Genomic DNA, 18,420 nt, shown 5'->3' with positions numbered 1-18,420 from the left:
GACAGTGAATACAATGGCAACCGTTGTTTTAGGGTTTTACTTTTCCGTTTTCCTCTTTATTCTTCTTCAATTGTTGATGGCTGCAGGATTTTGATTTCCCCGAGAAATTGCTGTAAGCTGTGGAGCTGGAGCCAGAGTTAGAGCTAGTATTAGAGATTCCCAGTCCAGATAGCTAAGCTACAAATGGCATACATTCACAGCCTCGATTTTGAAGGCCAGCCGTTCATTTCTTGGAGGAATATACAGGCCAGTCTATTCCATTTATTTAAATATTACTATACATAGATTTGTCTCACTTATTTACATTTTTATTAATATATCTTTAAAATCAATTTATTACTACAAATATTTAATCAACATCATAATTTAATATGTCAATTTCTTATCTATAATTTTAGTTATTTTTTGTTGAGTATTTTTCAGTACCTTTTTTAGTAGTTAAGTAGATATAACTCGGTTAAGGCTAATATGCCTTAGGTAAAAAGGTTCATGAACTTTCCCCTGCGTAATACAAATATGTACTAAAAACTTTAATAATTGCAATTTTTTTTCAAGTGCTGAAATCTACCTAGTAGCTTAATCATAATTAAAATGTTACTTTTGACAAACTTATTTTATTTAATCATATCAACATTATTCATATTTTAATTCATAATAAATTATTAACATTTAACAGATTAGAAAATGAGGTGTATACATATCTTTGATGTAAATATAATTTGGTTGTATTGTTAAGATATTTTTTTTTGCCTCTTTAAATCTACTTTATCCAGGGTCATTTAATTGTTAATTGAAACCTATATACCAAATCTTTTTTCTTAGTTTTCTTTCATTCATAAAAAAAAACTAAGTGGCGCCCTCTTATTTAATAGTTATAATCAAGTTTAGATTCTTTAATAGCCAGTCATAAGTGAACCTTCGAACAATCCCAAGCCTCCAATAATTCTGAGCTACCGTCTGCAAACTCTTGGCAAAATAGTAACACTGTAAAGTTAACGCCACAATACCTTGAGGTAATTATTATGACATTATATTCAGATATTATATTATGAACACTAGTAAAGGAAAGGTACTAGTTGAATTGTAAAAAAAAATATTGATCACAGGGAACGGATTTAATAAATTATCCGATAAAATTAATGTACTTGTTTAAATATACAGAATCTGGTAATTAAAAAATTAAATATTAGTAACACATTTACACTTCTTTTTATTTTGAACATAATGCTGATTGCTCACAGCTATTTAAAAATTGCGTTACAAGAACAGGTTAGACGTTGAGGTAAATGTCCCACTGAGTGTGAATTAATTGTGAATTAATAATCTAAAACTATAATCAAAAGACCAAGACCAAAAGATGATGCTGTGGATTTTTTTTTTACAATGAGAGTAATAAGGTAAATGAAAAATATTCACTAATTTGAACAATGTCAAACAAACCTTGATCCTCGCGAAGGAAACCACCCGTTCTCTCTCGATTCACGAAGCACGCCTGACGGAGCTGTTTATCACTGGTAAATCCATGTTATTTGTATTTAAAACATGTCAGTAATAATTTCCCAAAGTAAAAATCGTTACGCAATGTAGAAAATTATCGTTTTTTGAAAATGTAAAGAAATTACTTGCCGAGTATTGGAGCTTGTGTAAGATTCGGATTCGTGATGTCGTGTTTAATTTTGATGTTCATGTAATTTTTTTCTGATGTATCCTAGTACAAACTATTTTCAATTATTCAATAATTAATTACACTGCCTGGGTGAAAATTTAACCTGGTAAGTTTGCGTGTTCAATAGGTACTCCGTTTTGTTCAAAACTTAGATTAATACGTTCCTGAAAACTTATTTCTACTTCTACTACTACATGTAACATTTGTGATGTTATTGAGCAAACGTATCTCGTATTCTCTGCTCCATGCCTACTGCTGTTGTAGGTGGATTTCTATAAACAACTTTTTCCATAAAACTCCTTAAGAAAAATCTAATTTTGTCAGGCGATCTGGCTGGTCATTTAATGGGTACATTCCAATCAATATTCCTTCAAAGGTCAATATTCAGTGCCATTCCGAGAAAAACTCCTTCCTGTTGAAACCACCTTCGGTCTCTACTACTTCGGTTTTTCCCAGTTTATTTTGTAAGAATTGATGGTACACTTCTCGATTAAGATGACCATTCAAAAAATAGGGACCGATAATAGTACTTCCAACAGACACATTTAATGACCACCTATGCTGGTAGTCAATCTGCCGCATGAAATGGGGGTTTTCGGAGGAATAATAGTGAAAGTTCTGTCTGTTTACTGATCCATTTTTATGAAATGCTGCCTTATTTGTAAATAGGACATAGTTAAAAAGCATGGGGTAGTTTTGTAATTTATTTCTGCTTTAAGTACAAAATTCAAGTCGATTTTGTATATCCTATCAAAAAGTGCTTGATGTTTATGGATATGGTATGAATGAAAATGGTTTCTTTTAAAAATTCGTCGCACTGAGATTTGACGCGCTTTCACTTGTTCCTACTCTTCCGATATTGACTTGCCTTAGGTGAGGAACTTCGGTTACCGTTAATAGCACATCTAACTCTTGCTCCCGATTAGTAACGGGCCTCATTCTTTATACCTTTGGGCAATAAACATTCCATCTCTCCACAAATATCACTAATAACCTAAAAGATTTTTCATCTGTACATCTCCTATCAGGATAACGCGTCCCATACATTCAAAAAACTAAAAGGCAATTCTTTTCACATTCAACCAATACAAATATCATGTCAACAAGTTGGTCCTTGCTTAAAAATCTTTAAACAATGCTTCCTTTAGAAACAAAGTTCAAATAAATGAATACTTAGTTGATAATAAACACAAAAATTGTATAGTCATCAAAAATTTAATTAGAAAAACAATTGAGATATTTTGCTTGGCAACAAAACTACTATTAAAATACCTATTTTATTTAGAATGCAGATTTCCTGGTTCTTATTTAAACATTTTATATCTACAGATAATCATCGTGAATATTTTAAAAACGTCTAAAGATAGTTAGTAAAGATATGTTTACATAAAAAAAATCATTTATTAATTCTTCACTACTAGTCAACCAAAGTGTCTTGGCCTCTGAGATGCGCAAATAAAGAAGTGAAAGAGTCAGGGTGCGAGGAAGATGCAAAACATAAAAATCAATAAATCGAGGCTCATGTGCTACGTTTACATCCAGCATATTTGACGCGCTTAAAATTTTATTTAATTTTTGTTTTAATTAAATTATATTATGAATAGTAAATGAAAGCATGAATTAATATATTTACCAATATACAGTGTGTCCCAAGTGTGTACCAGCCTTGACGGAAATTACTTAGGATAAAAATTTTGAATACATTTATAAAATAAAAGAATAATTATAACAAAAGTAAATCCAGTGTAATATTTACCAATATTTATTTATTATGTATTTCCTACATTTGTACACATTATGTATGGATACATATATTTAAATATATACATATAATTAATACATTATAAATAAATTTATATAGACATAATACATTAAAAACGTTCTTATTATAAAATTAAATTATGTTATGTAAATGGTAAAAAATGCAATATACTTATCAAATATTTCATTAATAAATTTATACATAAAAAAAATTACAAATTAAGGTACGTTTTATCATCGTCAACTGTTAGATTCTTATTTTCCACAGCTTGTTCTTCAACATTATCAGTAAGTTCGTCTATTCCAGATAAGTCACTTTCTGGTTTATCCGACTCATTAGAGTAATCACTGTCTGTTTCAATATCACTATCGTCAAGGTTAATTATAACCTTTTCTATGGCTATATCAATTGTAGGTTCCTTTAAAATAAATTCTTTTTCAAATCGTTTTACTCGTTCACATCTTGATTTCCATTCGTCAATAGAGAATTCTCTAAAGAAATCATCACAATGTTTAATTACCTCATTGAAATTAAAATTAACATTTTTTTGGCAACGAATTGTTTTAATTCAGCCCAAACCAATTCAATGGGATTAAGGCCTGGATGGTATGGAGGTAATCTTAGCACATCATGACCTTTTGTATTGAAAAGCTCATCTATTTCATATCTTTTACATTTGGGTTTATGCAGTTTTATTAAATGATATAGTTGCGGCTTTAACATGTTATCGTCATATGATATACCCCTTAAACGTAACCATTGTTGCATTTCTGCTTTTTTTGTTATTGTTGTTGTTGCTTTATCTATTTACTTATTGTGGTATGGAGCATTGTCAATTACCACAAGAGACCTTTGCTTTAAGTTTGGAATGAGATTGTCTGAAACCCATTTTTTGTAGTTATCATAATTCATATCGTGATAATAATCGCCACTTGTGCTGTTGGATTTCCATCTAATATACGCATTGGGGACAAAACCATCTTCGCCATCTGCATGAACTATAATGAGACGTGGTCCCTTGGCTGTTGGTTTTTTAATGCCTTCCAAAGAGTTATCACTCCAACCTTTTAAGTGAGCATGCGTTGAGTGAATGTATGTCTCGTCCATATATACTATATTTCTACCTTCTTCTCTGTACTGACGCATTTTTTTAAGAAACTCTATTCTTAGCAGCCTGATGGGTTGCTGCTCCATTAGCACTCTTTGATTGCTCCTAAATTTTTTCCATCGAAAACTGATTTTATGCATTTCCTTACGCATAGTCTCTTTACATCCTTGATACCCAGTATCTGCGACATATTTTGCATGCACTGTTTTTAATCTAGGAACTGTCTTCTCTGTGAAATGGTGGTTAATGATTGTTCTTCGCAAAATTCCCAAAGCTGCGTCGTCCAAGCAAATTTTAATTTTTGGTATTTTTATTAGTTCTTTTAGGTGTTGAAAACGATGTTGATTGGCCTGATGTAACCAATGTTGCCTCTTTTTTAATTCGTCGAATACTTCTAATTGATACCCCTGTTGCTGCTGCAACGCGTTCTTGAACCTATATAAAAAAAGTTAATTTATAAATCTGCCAAACAATTACACATAAGGAAAAAATACTTTGCTGTTGCATTAACACGTAGTAAAAATACGAGCTTATACAAAAATTTATAAAATTATAAATAAAGGCGCACCAGGCCAGGTAAATATGTATTAATTGGATTTTCTTAAGTTTTCTGAAGATGATCTAGTGGTAAATATCAAATTATTTAAAAATATGTTAATTTTATAAGGGAACAAAGCAATAAAAAGGATTAACTAATTGCGTGTTATTAAGAGGTGTTAAGCTGATAACCTTAAATACAAGTACCTAACCTATATTACGAAACTACCTTCTCCTAGGTAGGTACTTTTTAGGTAAAAACCTAGATATACATATATTTACATATTTGTTTAAAAAGTAAATATTTTAAATTATGTACAAAAATATAATAACCATAAAAATCTTTATCATGATTTCATAACACGTAGGTGCATAACTATGTACATATGTACCTACATTATAAATTTATACATACATTATATAAAGTGACAATTTCCTTAAATCAAAAGTCGCAAAACAATAAACCTTACAAAGCAAAACTAAATTTTCGATGCTCTAATCTTAAAAAATATTTTTTGGGTGGTTCTAAAAAAATCATAGCTTTTGACTCGAATGTCAATTGTTGACCTCGTCTGAAAAAGGTGTTGTGAAAATATTTTTTCCAAAATACGTGCATCGAAAACTTAGTTTTCCATACCTCCTATACAATACACGATGTATTTTGGATAAGCGAAACGAAAATGGATGTTTTTTAGCCAGTCTTATAACAATAAAAAAAGCGGGTGAAAAAATAAAATGTTACCATAGCAACGCATAAAACACTTTTAAAATTATTATTTTTATCATTTAAAAGTGACCGTCTTAGTCAAAATCAAATTCTCAATTTAAAAAATTATCAAAACAACCTTTACAAATTTAATCCAAATTTTGATGCCCTTATAAAAAATACCGTACATTTGGCGGGATGAAAGGTCATAATTTCTAACTTGTCTTAATGGTTTACTCTTATATCAGTCGCGTAAAAAACAATAATAATAAGTTAAGTTAGTGTAATAATAATAAGTTAATGGTATTAAATACATACATACCTTTTCGAGAGGAATTGAAACTTCTCCAGCTACAGCTTCTGCTTGCATAAAATTTAACAAATTGCTAATTATTTTCCGACTTTGACCGGTAAGAACTTTATTTTTTAAACTAGTTTGAAAGGGCATTTTGAACTATAAAAGTTTTAATATCACCTCACAAAATATTAATAAAGATTTACTGCCGAGTGAGTATAGGTATTGCGGAGTAAACAATGTGAACACTACGAGAGCACCACTTTAAATGAGCTCCCGTCGGTTTTGTCACCGCGCATCCAAATCTCAGAGGCCAAGACACTTTGGTCGACTAGTAAATGTATAAAGACTATAAACGATGTTCCATTTGAAAAAAGCGAGAAATGAAGCGCTACCACGACCCAAAAAAATTTTAAGAGGTTACAAAATGTTAACCCTTTTTTTTTAGGCTTTATGGAAGACCGACGTACTATTGCAAGACCCTGTATAGACAGTGATACCAGTATGCGATGTGACCAAATTTTGCGGCCTTCTCCCCTTCTAACTACCCCTACTCTATCCACTAACAAGTTGAGAACATATTTTAGAATTGCTGGTCGTCAGCGTGCTTTTTTGCGCTAGTTAATTCGAGTTTTTCATTGAATAAGAGTTATTTAAACTAATTATATTAAAAAAACATAGTCTTATTAGAAGAGGGAAGTGGCTGTGTTGCTCGATTGATTAATTTGTATAGTTCTTATTAGTTTTGAAAAAGTTTCATGTATAGTAAAAAAATACAAGATGAAAAAATAAGTTACGACCGAAAAAATTAAAGAAAAAAAATAAGTAAGGTGTGGATTTGGAGTTTAAAGCAATATGATTTAATATAAATATATCCTTATTGCTTTGATCGAAATTCCATCTTTCTGCACCTAATGTATAATGTACTATAAGTTTTATGTAAATAGTGTATCAGATATTTCGATGCTTACTGTATAATAATAATCGTCAAAATAGGGAGTTCCAGTATTAAGCTGCAACAATTGAATGTTTAGCAGCCATTGCTTATCTTTTAAAGTCATCAAACCAGCGTATTCGTCTCGATTATTGTCTTGCCCGTCTCCATGACTATGCCTAAAAAAAAACATTTCAAATGATTTTATTTCTACCTTCATGTATTCATAAATATAATATATTTATTGATTGACATCACTAAACGAATAAATGTAACTGATAAAAATTTATAAATATTTACATTTTTATTCCAACAGTACTAAATCGATAGCAAAAATACGGCGTTAACGTATTCATGACACGATTATGGCACACGGTAACCTAAGAAATCTCAGTTAATACTTTATTATAAAATCTTGATTTTTGAACTGCGTGTTTAGTGAAGTCCATCCTAGGATTTCAGTTAAAAATAAGTATGTAAAATTAAGTTCAATAACAGGTTTTTAAACGAATACAATAAGTTGAAGAATGCAGTGGTGCTAAATACCGATATCAGTAATAAATTCTATTGGGTCATTCCCTAAAACAAGATTTCTTCGTATTTTATCTACATATTGATTAAAATGTTGGGTGATTTCTCTGAAATATGTTGAAGTGAGAAATTATTCAGTTGCAAACCGTGTAAAGGATTGGACGTTGCTGAACAGAGAAAAAAGCTTAATAATATAGTAATATCTGTTCAAAAGTCAAAAAGAATAAAATTAAATGAATATGGTTTGTATGCAGGAAATAAAAATATATATTTTTAAATGGCAATTTTTATTTAAAAAAGCAATGCAACTGAAAGCGAAAAACAAATATGAGACAGTATACAGCGTGTCCCAAAAATATACCGACAAACTTCAAATGGCGGTAGAAGACATTTAAATAAATATTTTTTTGTCCAGTAAACATGTTGCTAAAGAAAAAAAACTGTTTTTGGTACTAATTTGATCATTAACTGAATCGCTGTTTGCAGTGCATTTTAATCATTATGTTGTTTATTAACACGTTGACTGTCATGACATTTATATAAAAACCATTCTCAGACGCCACTATGTCAACATTGAAATAATTAGTCAAAATGGCTTACAAATCAAAATTCTTAATATTATATATTATATTTATTTTTTTTTGTAAAAAAAAAACAACTTATCTCGTGGTCGGGCGTCTCCAAGCAGAAGTTTCTTGCGGCGCCCAACCACGAGATAACTCGTTAGGCGGAGAGATGGTAAACACGTGGCGGCACACCTTTTTCACTCGCAGAAGCAGGCAGTTTAGTATTAGCATGCGGCTAGGCTTGTAAACGTGTGGACTATTGGTTATTGCTAACGGTTTTCAGTTGTTTTCGACATATATTTATTGTTGTTTGAGCTACTTGAGCATAAAAATGTCGCGAAAACGTCCTTTGAATGACCGTGATCTTGAGAATTTTGCCGCGAACAGACTTCAAGTGAAAGTGATCAGGATCAAATACAAGCACCCGAAGAATCACATTTACGATCTCAAGAACCAGTAACGATAAAATATCTTGTAAATTTATTCTGTTCTTATGAGTTTTTAAGCTATTTGGCACAACAAACAAATTTGTATGCGACCCAGGAGATCGCAAAACATCCTTTGACAAGGTCCTCCAGATTGACCAGATGGGTCGAAACCACCCCAAATGAACTGCAAATATTTTTCGGTCTTCTTTTACATATGGGTCCATGTAGTTTTCCATCTATTGAGCATTATTGGTCTTAACATATTATGTACAAGATGCCCTTTTGGCGCCAGGTTATGAGCAGAAATCAGTTCAAGTTACTGTTGCATTTTTTGCATTTCGCTGACAATTCGGGAGTGACTGAAGATCGTTTATTTAAGATTAGACCAGTCTCTTGATCATTTCAACAAAATAATGCAGGATCACTATGTTCCAGACAAAAAGTTATGCACTGATGAATCAATGGTCTTATGGCGTGGCAAGCTTATTTTTAGACAATATATAAAAAATAATAAGCATAAGTACGGGGTAAAATTATAGGAACTATGCGAATCTGCTGGCATGGTTCTAAAAATAAAAGTATATTGCGGGAAATCAGAAGCTATCGAGAATGATTTGGGGCATGCTGCAAGTGTATGTCGTTTCAAAAAAGCTAAAAAAAGGCGAATGTATATGGCAAAGACGCAAATCAGTAGTTGTTTGCAAGTGGAAGGACAAGCGAGAGGTATTGACCAATTCAAACATGCACAAAGTGAAAACGATTGAAGTGCGCAACAAGAACGGAAAAGTTTCTGTGAAACCTAATATAATAAAGGACTACAATGCAGGAATGTCAGGTATCGACCAGTCCGATCAAATGCTAAGTTATTATAGCGCACGAAAGAAAAACCATTAGATGGCCGAAAAAGATTGCATTGCATATTCTCGAAATATATATTCATAACGCTTACTTGCTGTTTCGTAAATCGACCGGAAGCAGAATAAAATCTTTAAAATTTAGAGAGATGTTTGTGTCTACTCTTCTCGGTGATAAAATGCCTAAGTCCAGCAGCGGGATTTTTACTATTCGGAAGCCACCAATCGAAAAAAAACAATGACCTACAAGAGCTTGCCGTGTATGTACTTCGAATAAACTTCGACGAGAAACACGTTATTTCTGTCCTGTCTGTGAAGAAAAACCAGCCTTATGTGTGGAAAATTGTTTCAAAGACTACCACCTAAAGTAAAAATGACTAAACAAGATTTTTTAGACGATTTTTTTTTATTATTATTTTTTCTAAACTTCATATTATTATCTTAACTATTTGTAAGCACTAGCAATTAAGTTTCCCTATTTTTAAGGCACAGTTTACGTTTTTCCGCTTTTTGTTAAAACTAAAAACATTTTTTTTGTGTCACTGCATTTTGCTACCTCTGAACTAAACAAGATGAAAATATAATTTAAAAATGACGCCACAATGTATTTTACTGCTCTATTGCGAGCGCCCAGCACCACAAATTTCAACGCAAACGCCACGAGTTTACTCGTACTAGGCGCAGTAAAACAGTTAGTCAAAACCGAGATAACTCGTGGCTGGCGACTGGCTATAGATTGCCAACCACGAGTTATCTCGTGCTTGGCAGTCAACGTGTTAACAAACGAGTTGTTTATAATGCTTCTCTTCGATTTCACAGAACTTAACCATACTTTATATTAATATAGTGCATTGAAGATGAAAGGAACAAATTCAAAGTAAGAATAAAATTACAAAAAGATGATACATAAAAAAAAATCAAGAAACACAAAGTGAGAGTAGAAAAACAAGGAAAACAGTACATGAGATCTAAAATAAAAAAACAGCAAAAAAAAATACACAAAATGATTGGTAATTAAAAAAGATTCGGATACTGCAAAGCATATGAATCAACTCTTTTTAGGTATTGGACATAAATTACACTACAATGTTAGCCTAAGGAAAACTGATCTGGATAAAATCAATAAGAAAAGTCATGCAAAATCATGGTTTCCCGGGACCTGATAGAATCACCGAAAAAGACATAGAAACACTGCTAAGATGGTAGATTTAACAAATAATTTTGTGTATTGTTTTAGTGAGCCATTTTACTTCCGCTTATTTTTAAGGGTTAAGCATATTTCGTTTCACACCGCGATAACCTACAAAAGTATCCAAATTTGGACACTCTGTACCATTAATTTTATATAAAATACTGTGTTTAAAAAAACAGTTGTGTATCTCGTAACCTTAAGGTTTTCTGGAAAAACAAGAACAACTAAACAAAGAAAAAACAAAATCTTAAAGCGTTTGTTATTATAATTTATAAATTGTTATTTAAATGTAGCACTAAATAGTCTAAGGCCAAATTTATTGTAATCTGATTTGAGGTCAGGGATAAATATTTATTAAAAAAAAATAAATAAAAATATAAGAATATATTTGTTGGAAAAAAGATGTTGATTTAATTCCTTCAAAACAAAATTAAGCGCGGAATATACAGTGTGTCCAAGATAAGGATGTCTATCATGGGGATCTTGGCAGCTATAGCAGATACGAGGTTAATTAAATTAGGGAAATGTTGCGCATTTTAGAGCCTAACAATACGCCGTTTAGAAAGATTTAAAATTTTGAGTAGTTCCGGAGATATCCGAGAAAAACCGAAATTTGCCGATTTCGTTTTTATTTTTTTCTGGCGTTATTAACACAGATAACATCTTTTTACAGTCGAGTTTAAAACATTTCTTAACATATCAGGTGTAATGCTCCCAAATGCTTCAAGAACTATTCTCCTCAGCTGATCCTCAGATTCAAAAACACGACTGTAAATATAATTTTTGCAATAGCCCCAGAGACAAAAATTGAGTCGAGAAAAAAGTCGAGCGCAATTATGTCTAGGAAACGAGGAGGCCACAGAACTGTTGAATATGTTCCTATGGCGCACCATCCTGCTGAAACCAACAGTTTTAACCTTGGCAAGCGGTAAGTTGTCCAGGGATTCTTCCAATAAGTTGCGATACCGCTCCAAGGTAAGGGAATTGTTGTAAAAAAAGGGGCCTGTTCCAGAAATGCCAACACACATATTAAAACCGAAACGGTGCTGATGTCTAGCCATTCGGTGTACTCGAGGATTATCTCTTGACCAGTAATGGTGTTCTTCCGGTTAAAAATTCCATTATTTATAACCATGCTCTCGTCGGACCAGATAATCCTATGGAGAAATGTTTCATCCTCCTGGCACTTCTTGATGTACCATTCACAAAATGTTCTGCGCCTTTCTTCGTCACGAGGTCTGAGGCCTTGACAGATTCTGAATTTAAACGAGTAGTATTTATGTTTTTTCAACATGAAATGGGCAGTAGATTTTGGTATTCCAGTGGTATTTTCAATTTTTCTAACAGATATTTCCGGATTTTCAGTTACAGTTAATACTACATTATTTTCTTTTTCTTCATTGCAGAGCTTATTTCTTGACTAATACTGGCTTCTTAAACGCACCATACTGCTTAAGATTGAAAACCAATCGTCCGAAAATGTTTGTACTAGGTTGTTTCCTGTCTGGATACTTATTTAAATACATACGACCAGCTTCAACGGCGTTGCTGTAGCATAGGATATAACATTTCAACATATCAAATTTTTCCTCAGGTAAAAAAGCATCTTCCATTTTGTAACAAAAAAACTAGCAACAAGACGCAAAAACAGAGTTCAAAAACACAATGTCAACTAAATTTATCAAGTAATTAAAACTATTTACTTCACTTAAGATAAAAAGAATAAAAAATAATGGTTATAATAAAAACTACTTTGACATTTAATTTTTATTTAATTTTGACATTTTCTCAACGTCATTATTTCACAGCCTACTACATCACCCTATCGCAATTTAATAAAAAATCAACTATCGCAATTTAATAAAAAATCATTTTTTACAATTTAAATATTGTAGAAACATATTGTGTCATACATCGTTGTAAAAAAAATTAAGTTGATGATGGTTTCTTCGAAACGAAAAGTCGTACGAAAAATCTCGCAATGTTATTTTTTAGAGTTTAAAAAGTGGCTATAAGAAAGTGTCTTTTGTTTTTCCATATCTCTTTAAATAACGCCAGAAAAAAATAAAAATGAAATCGGCAAATTTCGGTTTTTCTCGAATATCTCCGGAACTACTCAAAATTTTAAAACTTTCTAAACGGCGTATTGTTAGGCTCTAAAATGCGCAACTTTTCTCTAATTTAATCAAACTCGTATCTCCTATAGCTGCCGAGATCTCCATGATAGACATCCTTATTTTGGACACACTGTATAGTGTGTATATACAAATGTGTTCATCCAATAGACCGAATAGACTATATCACTATGAAATTCGCATTATAGCGTGATATATTCACAAATGTCGAAAATCATTCTAATTGAAAGATTAGTGCTAATATAAGATGTAATAATATAACAATTATATGTACGGTTAAATAAAACAAATGTGAATAGAATATAATTTAAGATTTACCTATGACTTTCGCCCTCATGTCTCATTCTCTGCGGATACTGTTGGCCGTATTGCGGTTGTGGCCTTTGCGGTGAATATTGCTGCGTTTGACCTTGTTGCATCCGAGGTACCGTTGATTTATTTTGGCATTGAATAATGGATAAAGACGGAGCTATACTATGGGGAGGAGGCGGGAAGTTGTACTGATGGTTAACCTTTAGACGAAAATTATATTTTTTAGTTGGCTATAAAATCAAATCATATAAATGGTGTCCCCTTTCAAATGGTCAAAAATGCTAGAGTATATACAGGAGCCATAAAGAAGTAATTTGAGATAGGATACCGATGGTGGGAAGAGCGCCGTTTCCAAAATACAGGGTATTGAAATTTGTATTGAGGTGGTATTGAAAACCGCTTATAGCGATTTGAATGAAACTTTTGATAAAAAAATGATAAATGGTGAAGCAACTTTTTGAGGAAATGCAGGGATTTGACCTGTCCAGGGACGGTGTTGCAGCACATGTATGATATTTTTTTTTATTTAAAAAGAGATACGCCACTGTTTTTTTTTGAAAAAAAAAATGTTTTTTCCAAATATTTTGTTCATTTTTAATAAGACAAATCTCATGAATTTTTGCGCTACGACGCACCGTTTTCATGCAAAAAAATAAAATGTTGTCGAAAATTTTACTATCACCATAATAAAAAATAAATAATTTACTAAACAATAAACAATTTAATTAAAAAAAAAAAAAAACAACTTAAAAAGAAAAAATTAAACAATAAAAAAATAATTTAAACAATTCAAACCAAATGCTTAAAGTGTCCTCCATGCATTTCCACACATTTTCTGCACCTGTTGACCCAAGATGTACGCGAGCAAAGACCCCTGGATCGTTTCTCAGAAAGTCCTCAGTCACCACAACTCTAGCAACTAGGTCTTCTCTGTTGGTTACAGGTGTTGCGTAGATAAGCCGTTCCATGGCGCCCTAGACAAAAAAGTCTAGAGGTGTCAGATCAGGTGACCTTGCTGGCCAAAGGACTGGACCACCTCTACCAATCCACCTGTTGTTGTAGTTTTGATCTAAGAAAGGCCTTACGGTACGAGCGAAATGCGCTGGACAGCCATCGTACTGGAACCAGAGTTCTCTCTTATCTTTAATATTCTGTCTGACAACATTATTTGCAATTGGGTACGGTATCTCAATCTTCTGCAAAAATCGACTTCCAATTCAATCTTTTAAAAAAAGTGACTCCTATACCGTAAAAATACGATAGTAGGTATGCACCGACACTAAACATCACAAAGACTGACGTACACACTTTGTTATTATTATTATTATTATTATTATTTATTTTAAGGAGATACTCTGGTATGGATTTTATTTTTTTGCACCAAAACGGTGTGTCGGCTGTGTTTTCTTAGAAATAGACAAAATATTCAGAAAACAATTTTTTTTTCAAAAAAACAGTGGCGTACCTGTTTTTTTATACAAAATTTTACGTGCATGAGCTGCAAGTCGGTCCCTGGACAAGTCAAATTACTTGCAATTCCTCAAAAAGTTGTCTCACCACCTATCATTTAAAACCTAAAAAATTCATTTAAATCGCTTAAAGCGTTTTTAATGCAGCGGGAAAAAACGAATTTTTTTAGCAATTTTAACACCCTGTATTTTGGAAACGGGGGACTTCCAGAGCAACGATGTCATATCTCAAACTACTTTTTTATGGTTCTTGTATATACTGTAGCATTTTTGACTATTTGAAAAGGGACACTCTGTATATTAATTAAGTACTTACTGGTAAGGAATGAGTATATGGTGAAAATGCAGGTGATCGGGCCACTCCATTGGGTGGCATTAAATGAGGGTGCTGTATCATCCTAAAGCCTGGAGGTAGCATTGGATGGGGCGTGGTAAGCGACGGAGGGAGCCGCATATTAGGCGGAGGAATATCTGAAATTTAATTCACAGTTAATAATGATTAAATAAACTGATTTAATAACGACGCATATACTTACTAAGAGGTGGAAGTCCGGGAGGAGGCATCCTAGCGTTTGAATGCTGTAAGCAAAGAAATATAAAAATATGGCAATTTCTATATTATTAATCTATATAATTTAAACTAAACTTAGGAATAAGTTTAAAATCTGCCTCAAGAAAAATATGCAAAATTGGTATATTGCGGGTGTAATAAGTATATGCCAAGTCTCACATAATCCCAATTCTAACTTAGTTTTGAGTCCACATCTCTAACAAAGAGATACATTTTCCATTAGAAAACTGGTTTATATATTTTTTTACATAAAAATTATTATAAATCGTTTACCTGTAGAAGAGGATGATAGGGTGTATGATGAGCCAGTTGTAAATAAGGAGGTCTCTGCTGGTTTTGTGAAGCATGATGTAGGTTGCTAAGTAGTGCTTGATTTTGGGATGCAATAACAGGCGTATGAGGTATTGTTCTATTGTGTATCGACACTAGTTCTGAAAAAAAAACATTTTGTTGCAAATAAAGTTAATAAAAATATCAATAATCAAGTTTTAAATAAATATGTAAAAAAGAAAAATTATAATAAATAATATATTGAGGAGATTTCAAAAGAAAATCGATGACTCCCGCGTTAATGAGCGATAATCCGACATGCTAAAAAAGTATCGCGATTCAGGGTCTGTCTCCCTCTTAGTTTTATCCCTTTTTTCCCATTCGCATGGGCTACAGATGGGGCATATTTGTATGATTCGTACCAGTTACCTCACTTGCATGTCGTACCAACTGTGTTTTGATTGAATCTTCTATTACAATTCATATAAATCGTATTGACGCATGTAAGGAATAATTACTTTTTTCAATTATGAAAAAAGTGAAGAGAAAAGTAAAGAGAGCTTATTAATAAGCCTTCCCGTTTTTAGGTTTATTTATATAGTTTATTAAAAACGTTACATTTTCATTGTAAAATTAGATTGAATTAGATAAATATCTAAATAAAAACTTTATATTTGTATTAGTATTTAAGCAACCGTTTGTTAGATTTCCGTATCATTTAATAAAGTGCCAAAGCTGCTGCTGTTTATATTATTTCTTCACCCTAATTTTAATGCGTTTTAAATAAAAGCTCCTTTTTTAAAACGTGAAGTTCTGTACCAAGAACATAACTGTCGCTGCGAACAGGATAACCTGTTTCGGCACTTTAAGAAGAACCTTCAAGACATCCTGCATCTCCAAGAAGTATTCATCAGCTTTCACAGAGAACCTGTAGGGCCGCACGTCGTCTACCGTGTTGTCAGAGACGCTGCTACTAAAAACTCCTTAACAGGTTCAACGCCAAGCAAATAATATATCATTATCCAAAATTACATAAATACATTGCCAAAGTATTAAGAAAAATTAGATACATTAAAACTAGGTTTGTTTTAATCTATCTCATAAGAATCTGCGTGCCAACGTCCGTATGGAATTTGCATTGAATTATTTTTAAGGTCTGCCTGCCTTATGCGACATCAGTTTTTCTTGAAATAAAAATCACTTCTAAAATCCTCGTTCATTTCTAAGTAAATTGGCACACTTGGTTTTTCTTCGTCAGAGGCATGGTTTTCGCTTAAAAAAATTAATAATGCGTAGAAATGCATAGAAATGTTTCTCCACTGGATATAAAGCTACAGCTTTTACATGAAATTTGTTTTGACTGCCTTATAGAAAAAGGGTTTCTTCCACACACATATAGTTGTGAACAACATTTTAAAATACTCTCAAGAGCACCTTAAAAAAAATCTCCTAGACGTACCCATAATCTTTAAATATGGTGTGGGTATATTACAAGAAATCAACCACCGTTTGCCAAACAGTCCTACCTATAAAGTCAATAACCAAGTCGCACCTAAGACCTGAGTTGACTCGACCCACATATGATTCATTAAATTGGTCTTATAATGCACAACGGCTCAAATCAATAGTTTTTAATCTAGGGACCTATCGAAAACTGTTTGGCTAACATATAATTAATAGAAAAATTAATCAATATTCGCCAAACAATTTGATGACAAATATACCTCGTACTCGTCTCAGTATGTTCTTTGAGTGTGATCTCCCTTAGAGTACACACGTCAAGTATCTGACACATCTACAAGCAGCAACTATGAACTACTATACTATAAGAACCCAATATTAGTGAGGCCTATGGTCAGTCTATTTTTGACACCTTCTTATGGGCAGACAGTAATAAGAGCACATTAACAAAAACAATTTCTGAAGATTTATTGACAGTTAAATATTATAATACATCATTTTTAATTATGTTTTAGTAATGAATTCATTTATGTATTTATGATAATAGAGCATTGTTTGAATTTGAAAAAAATAACTTAAGAAATCCTTTGCCCTGTATAACTTTTTTTTCTAAGGGATATATTTATACATAAAATCCATTCTATATTTACACATTTTTCATTTGGGGAATGGGGTGGAGAGGGCCATAGTGTATAAACATAATTATAATTTATAGTTAACAAAAGCTTATCCAACATTCTTTGCCGAATGTATGTACGCACTGCAACAACTGAATATCAGTGAAATCCTACTTGTGCCTATATGCCAATCAAGACCTGAGTTGACCAGACCTGTATATTTAATTTTGCTTTGGAAACACTGTTGTTCAACTCCACATATTTATTTGTATTTCAGTCTATAGAGAGTGGCCTATTGTCAAAAACAGTCCAAGATGTTCAGATTTAAATATGGATATTTGAAAATCTCTCTTTTGTTTTCTCCAAGCCATATGAAATGACATAAATTCCGTTCTATATTTAGACTAATTGGGGTGCTGGAGAGTGGAGCTAATGGAAATCACACAAAATAAAATCGAACAATGCTAAATACAATCAAGAAGTAGTAATAGAATTTTTTAATTTAATCAAATCAAAATATGGTTTATTGTCATAAGAGATAATCTTGGCGACCAAGCTGTATGGGAAGAATGGCATTACGATACATAGGTACAAACAAAAAAAAAACACATATACAATACACAAATCATACATAGGTATAAAATAGCAACTAAAATAATGCTCAAAAAAGAAAATCTCTTACAGCAAAACATAAGTACTATATACACATTTCTGACAGGGCACAGACAAATATTCGTCAGAAAATATAAAATATATAATGTCATATGTTAAAATCTATCCAAAAAGAAGTCATTTACTTCATAGTAGCCTCTTGCAACCAACAATTTTTTAACCCTTTTCCTAAAGACTCTAATTACTTTGCACTTCCTTAATATCCGCTGGAAGATGATTAAACATTTTTTTATCATCAAATATAAATGACCTTTTTATTAATGAGTTTGAGGGTACAGGCAAAATCACATCATTAGCCCTTCTGCTGCTATAATGGTGTCTCCAACATTGAGAT

At 32.2% G+C, this 18,420-nt stretch overlaps 1 protein-coding gene across 1 annotated transcript in view; it reads right to left on the bottom strand.

Annotated features, from left to right (window-relative positions):
* Window positions 1-18,420, bottom strand: part of LOC126750159 (protein PAT1 homolog 1) — a 60,372-nt gene that overhangs the window by 32,084 nt on the left and 9,868 nt on the right. Inside the window, exons 5-9 of the mRNA XM_050459678.1 lie at window positions 15,340-15,497; window positions 15,032-15,074; window positions 14,812-14,966; window positions 13,033-13,226; window positions 7,046-7,187 (exon numbers count right to left, since the gene is read on the bottom strand). Coding sequence (XP_050315635.1) covers window positions 7,046-7,187; window positions 13,033-13,226; window positions 14,812-14,966; window positions 15,032-15,074; window positions 15,340-15,497 — 692 coding nt within the window. The remainder of the gene's footprint in view (window positions 1-7,045; window positions 7,188-13,032; window positions 13,227-14,811; window positions 14,967-15,031; window positions 15,075-15,339; window positions 15,498-18,420) is intronic.

This window comes from Anthonomus grandis, chromosome 2 (assembly GCF_022605725.1).
Source record: "Anthonomus grandis grandis chromosome 2, icAntGran1.3, whole genome shotgun sequence".
Taxonomy (NCBI): domain Eukaryota; kingdom Metazoa; phylum Arthropoda; class Insecta; order Coleoptera; family Curculionidae; genus Anthonomus; species Anthonomus grandis.
Note: the sequence above shows the minus strand (reverse complement) of the source record. Positions and strands in the feature narration are given on the sequence as shown.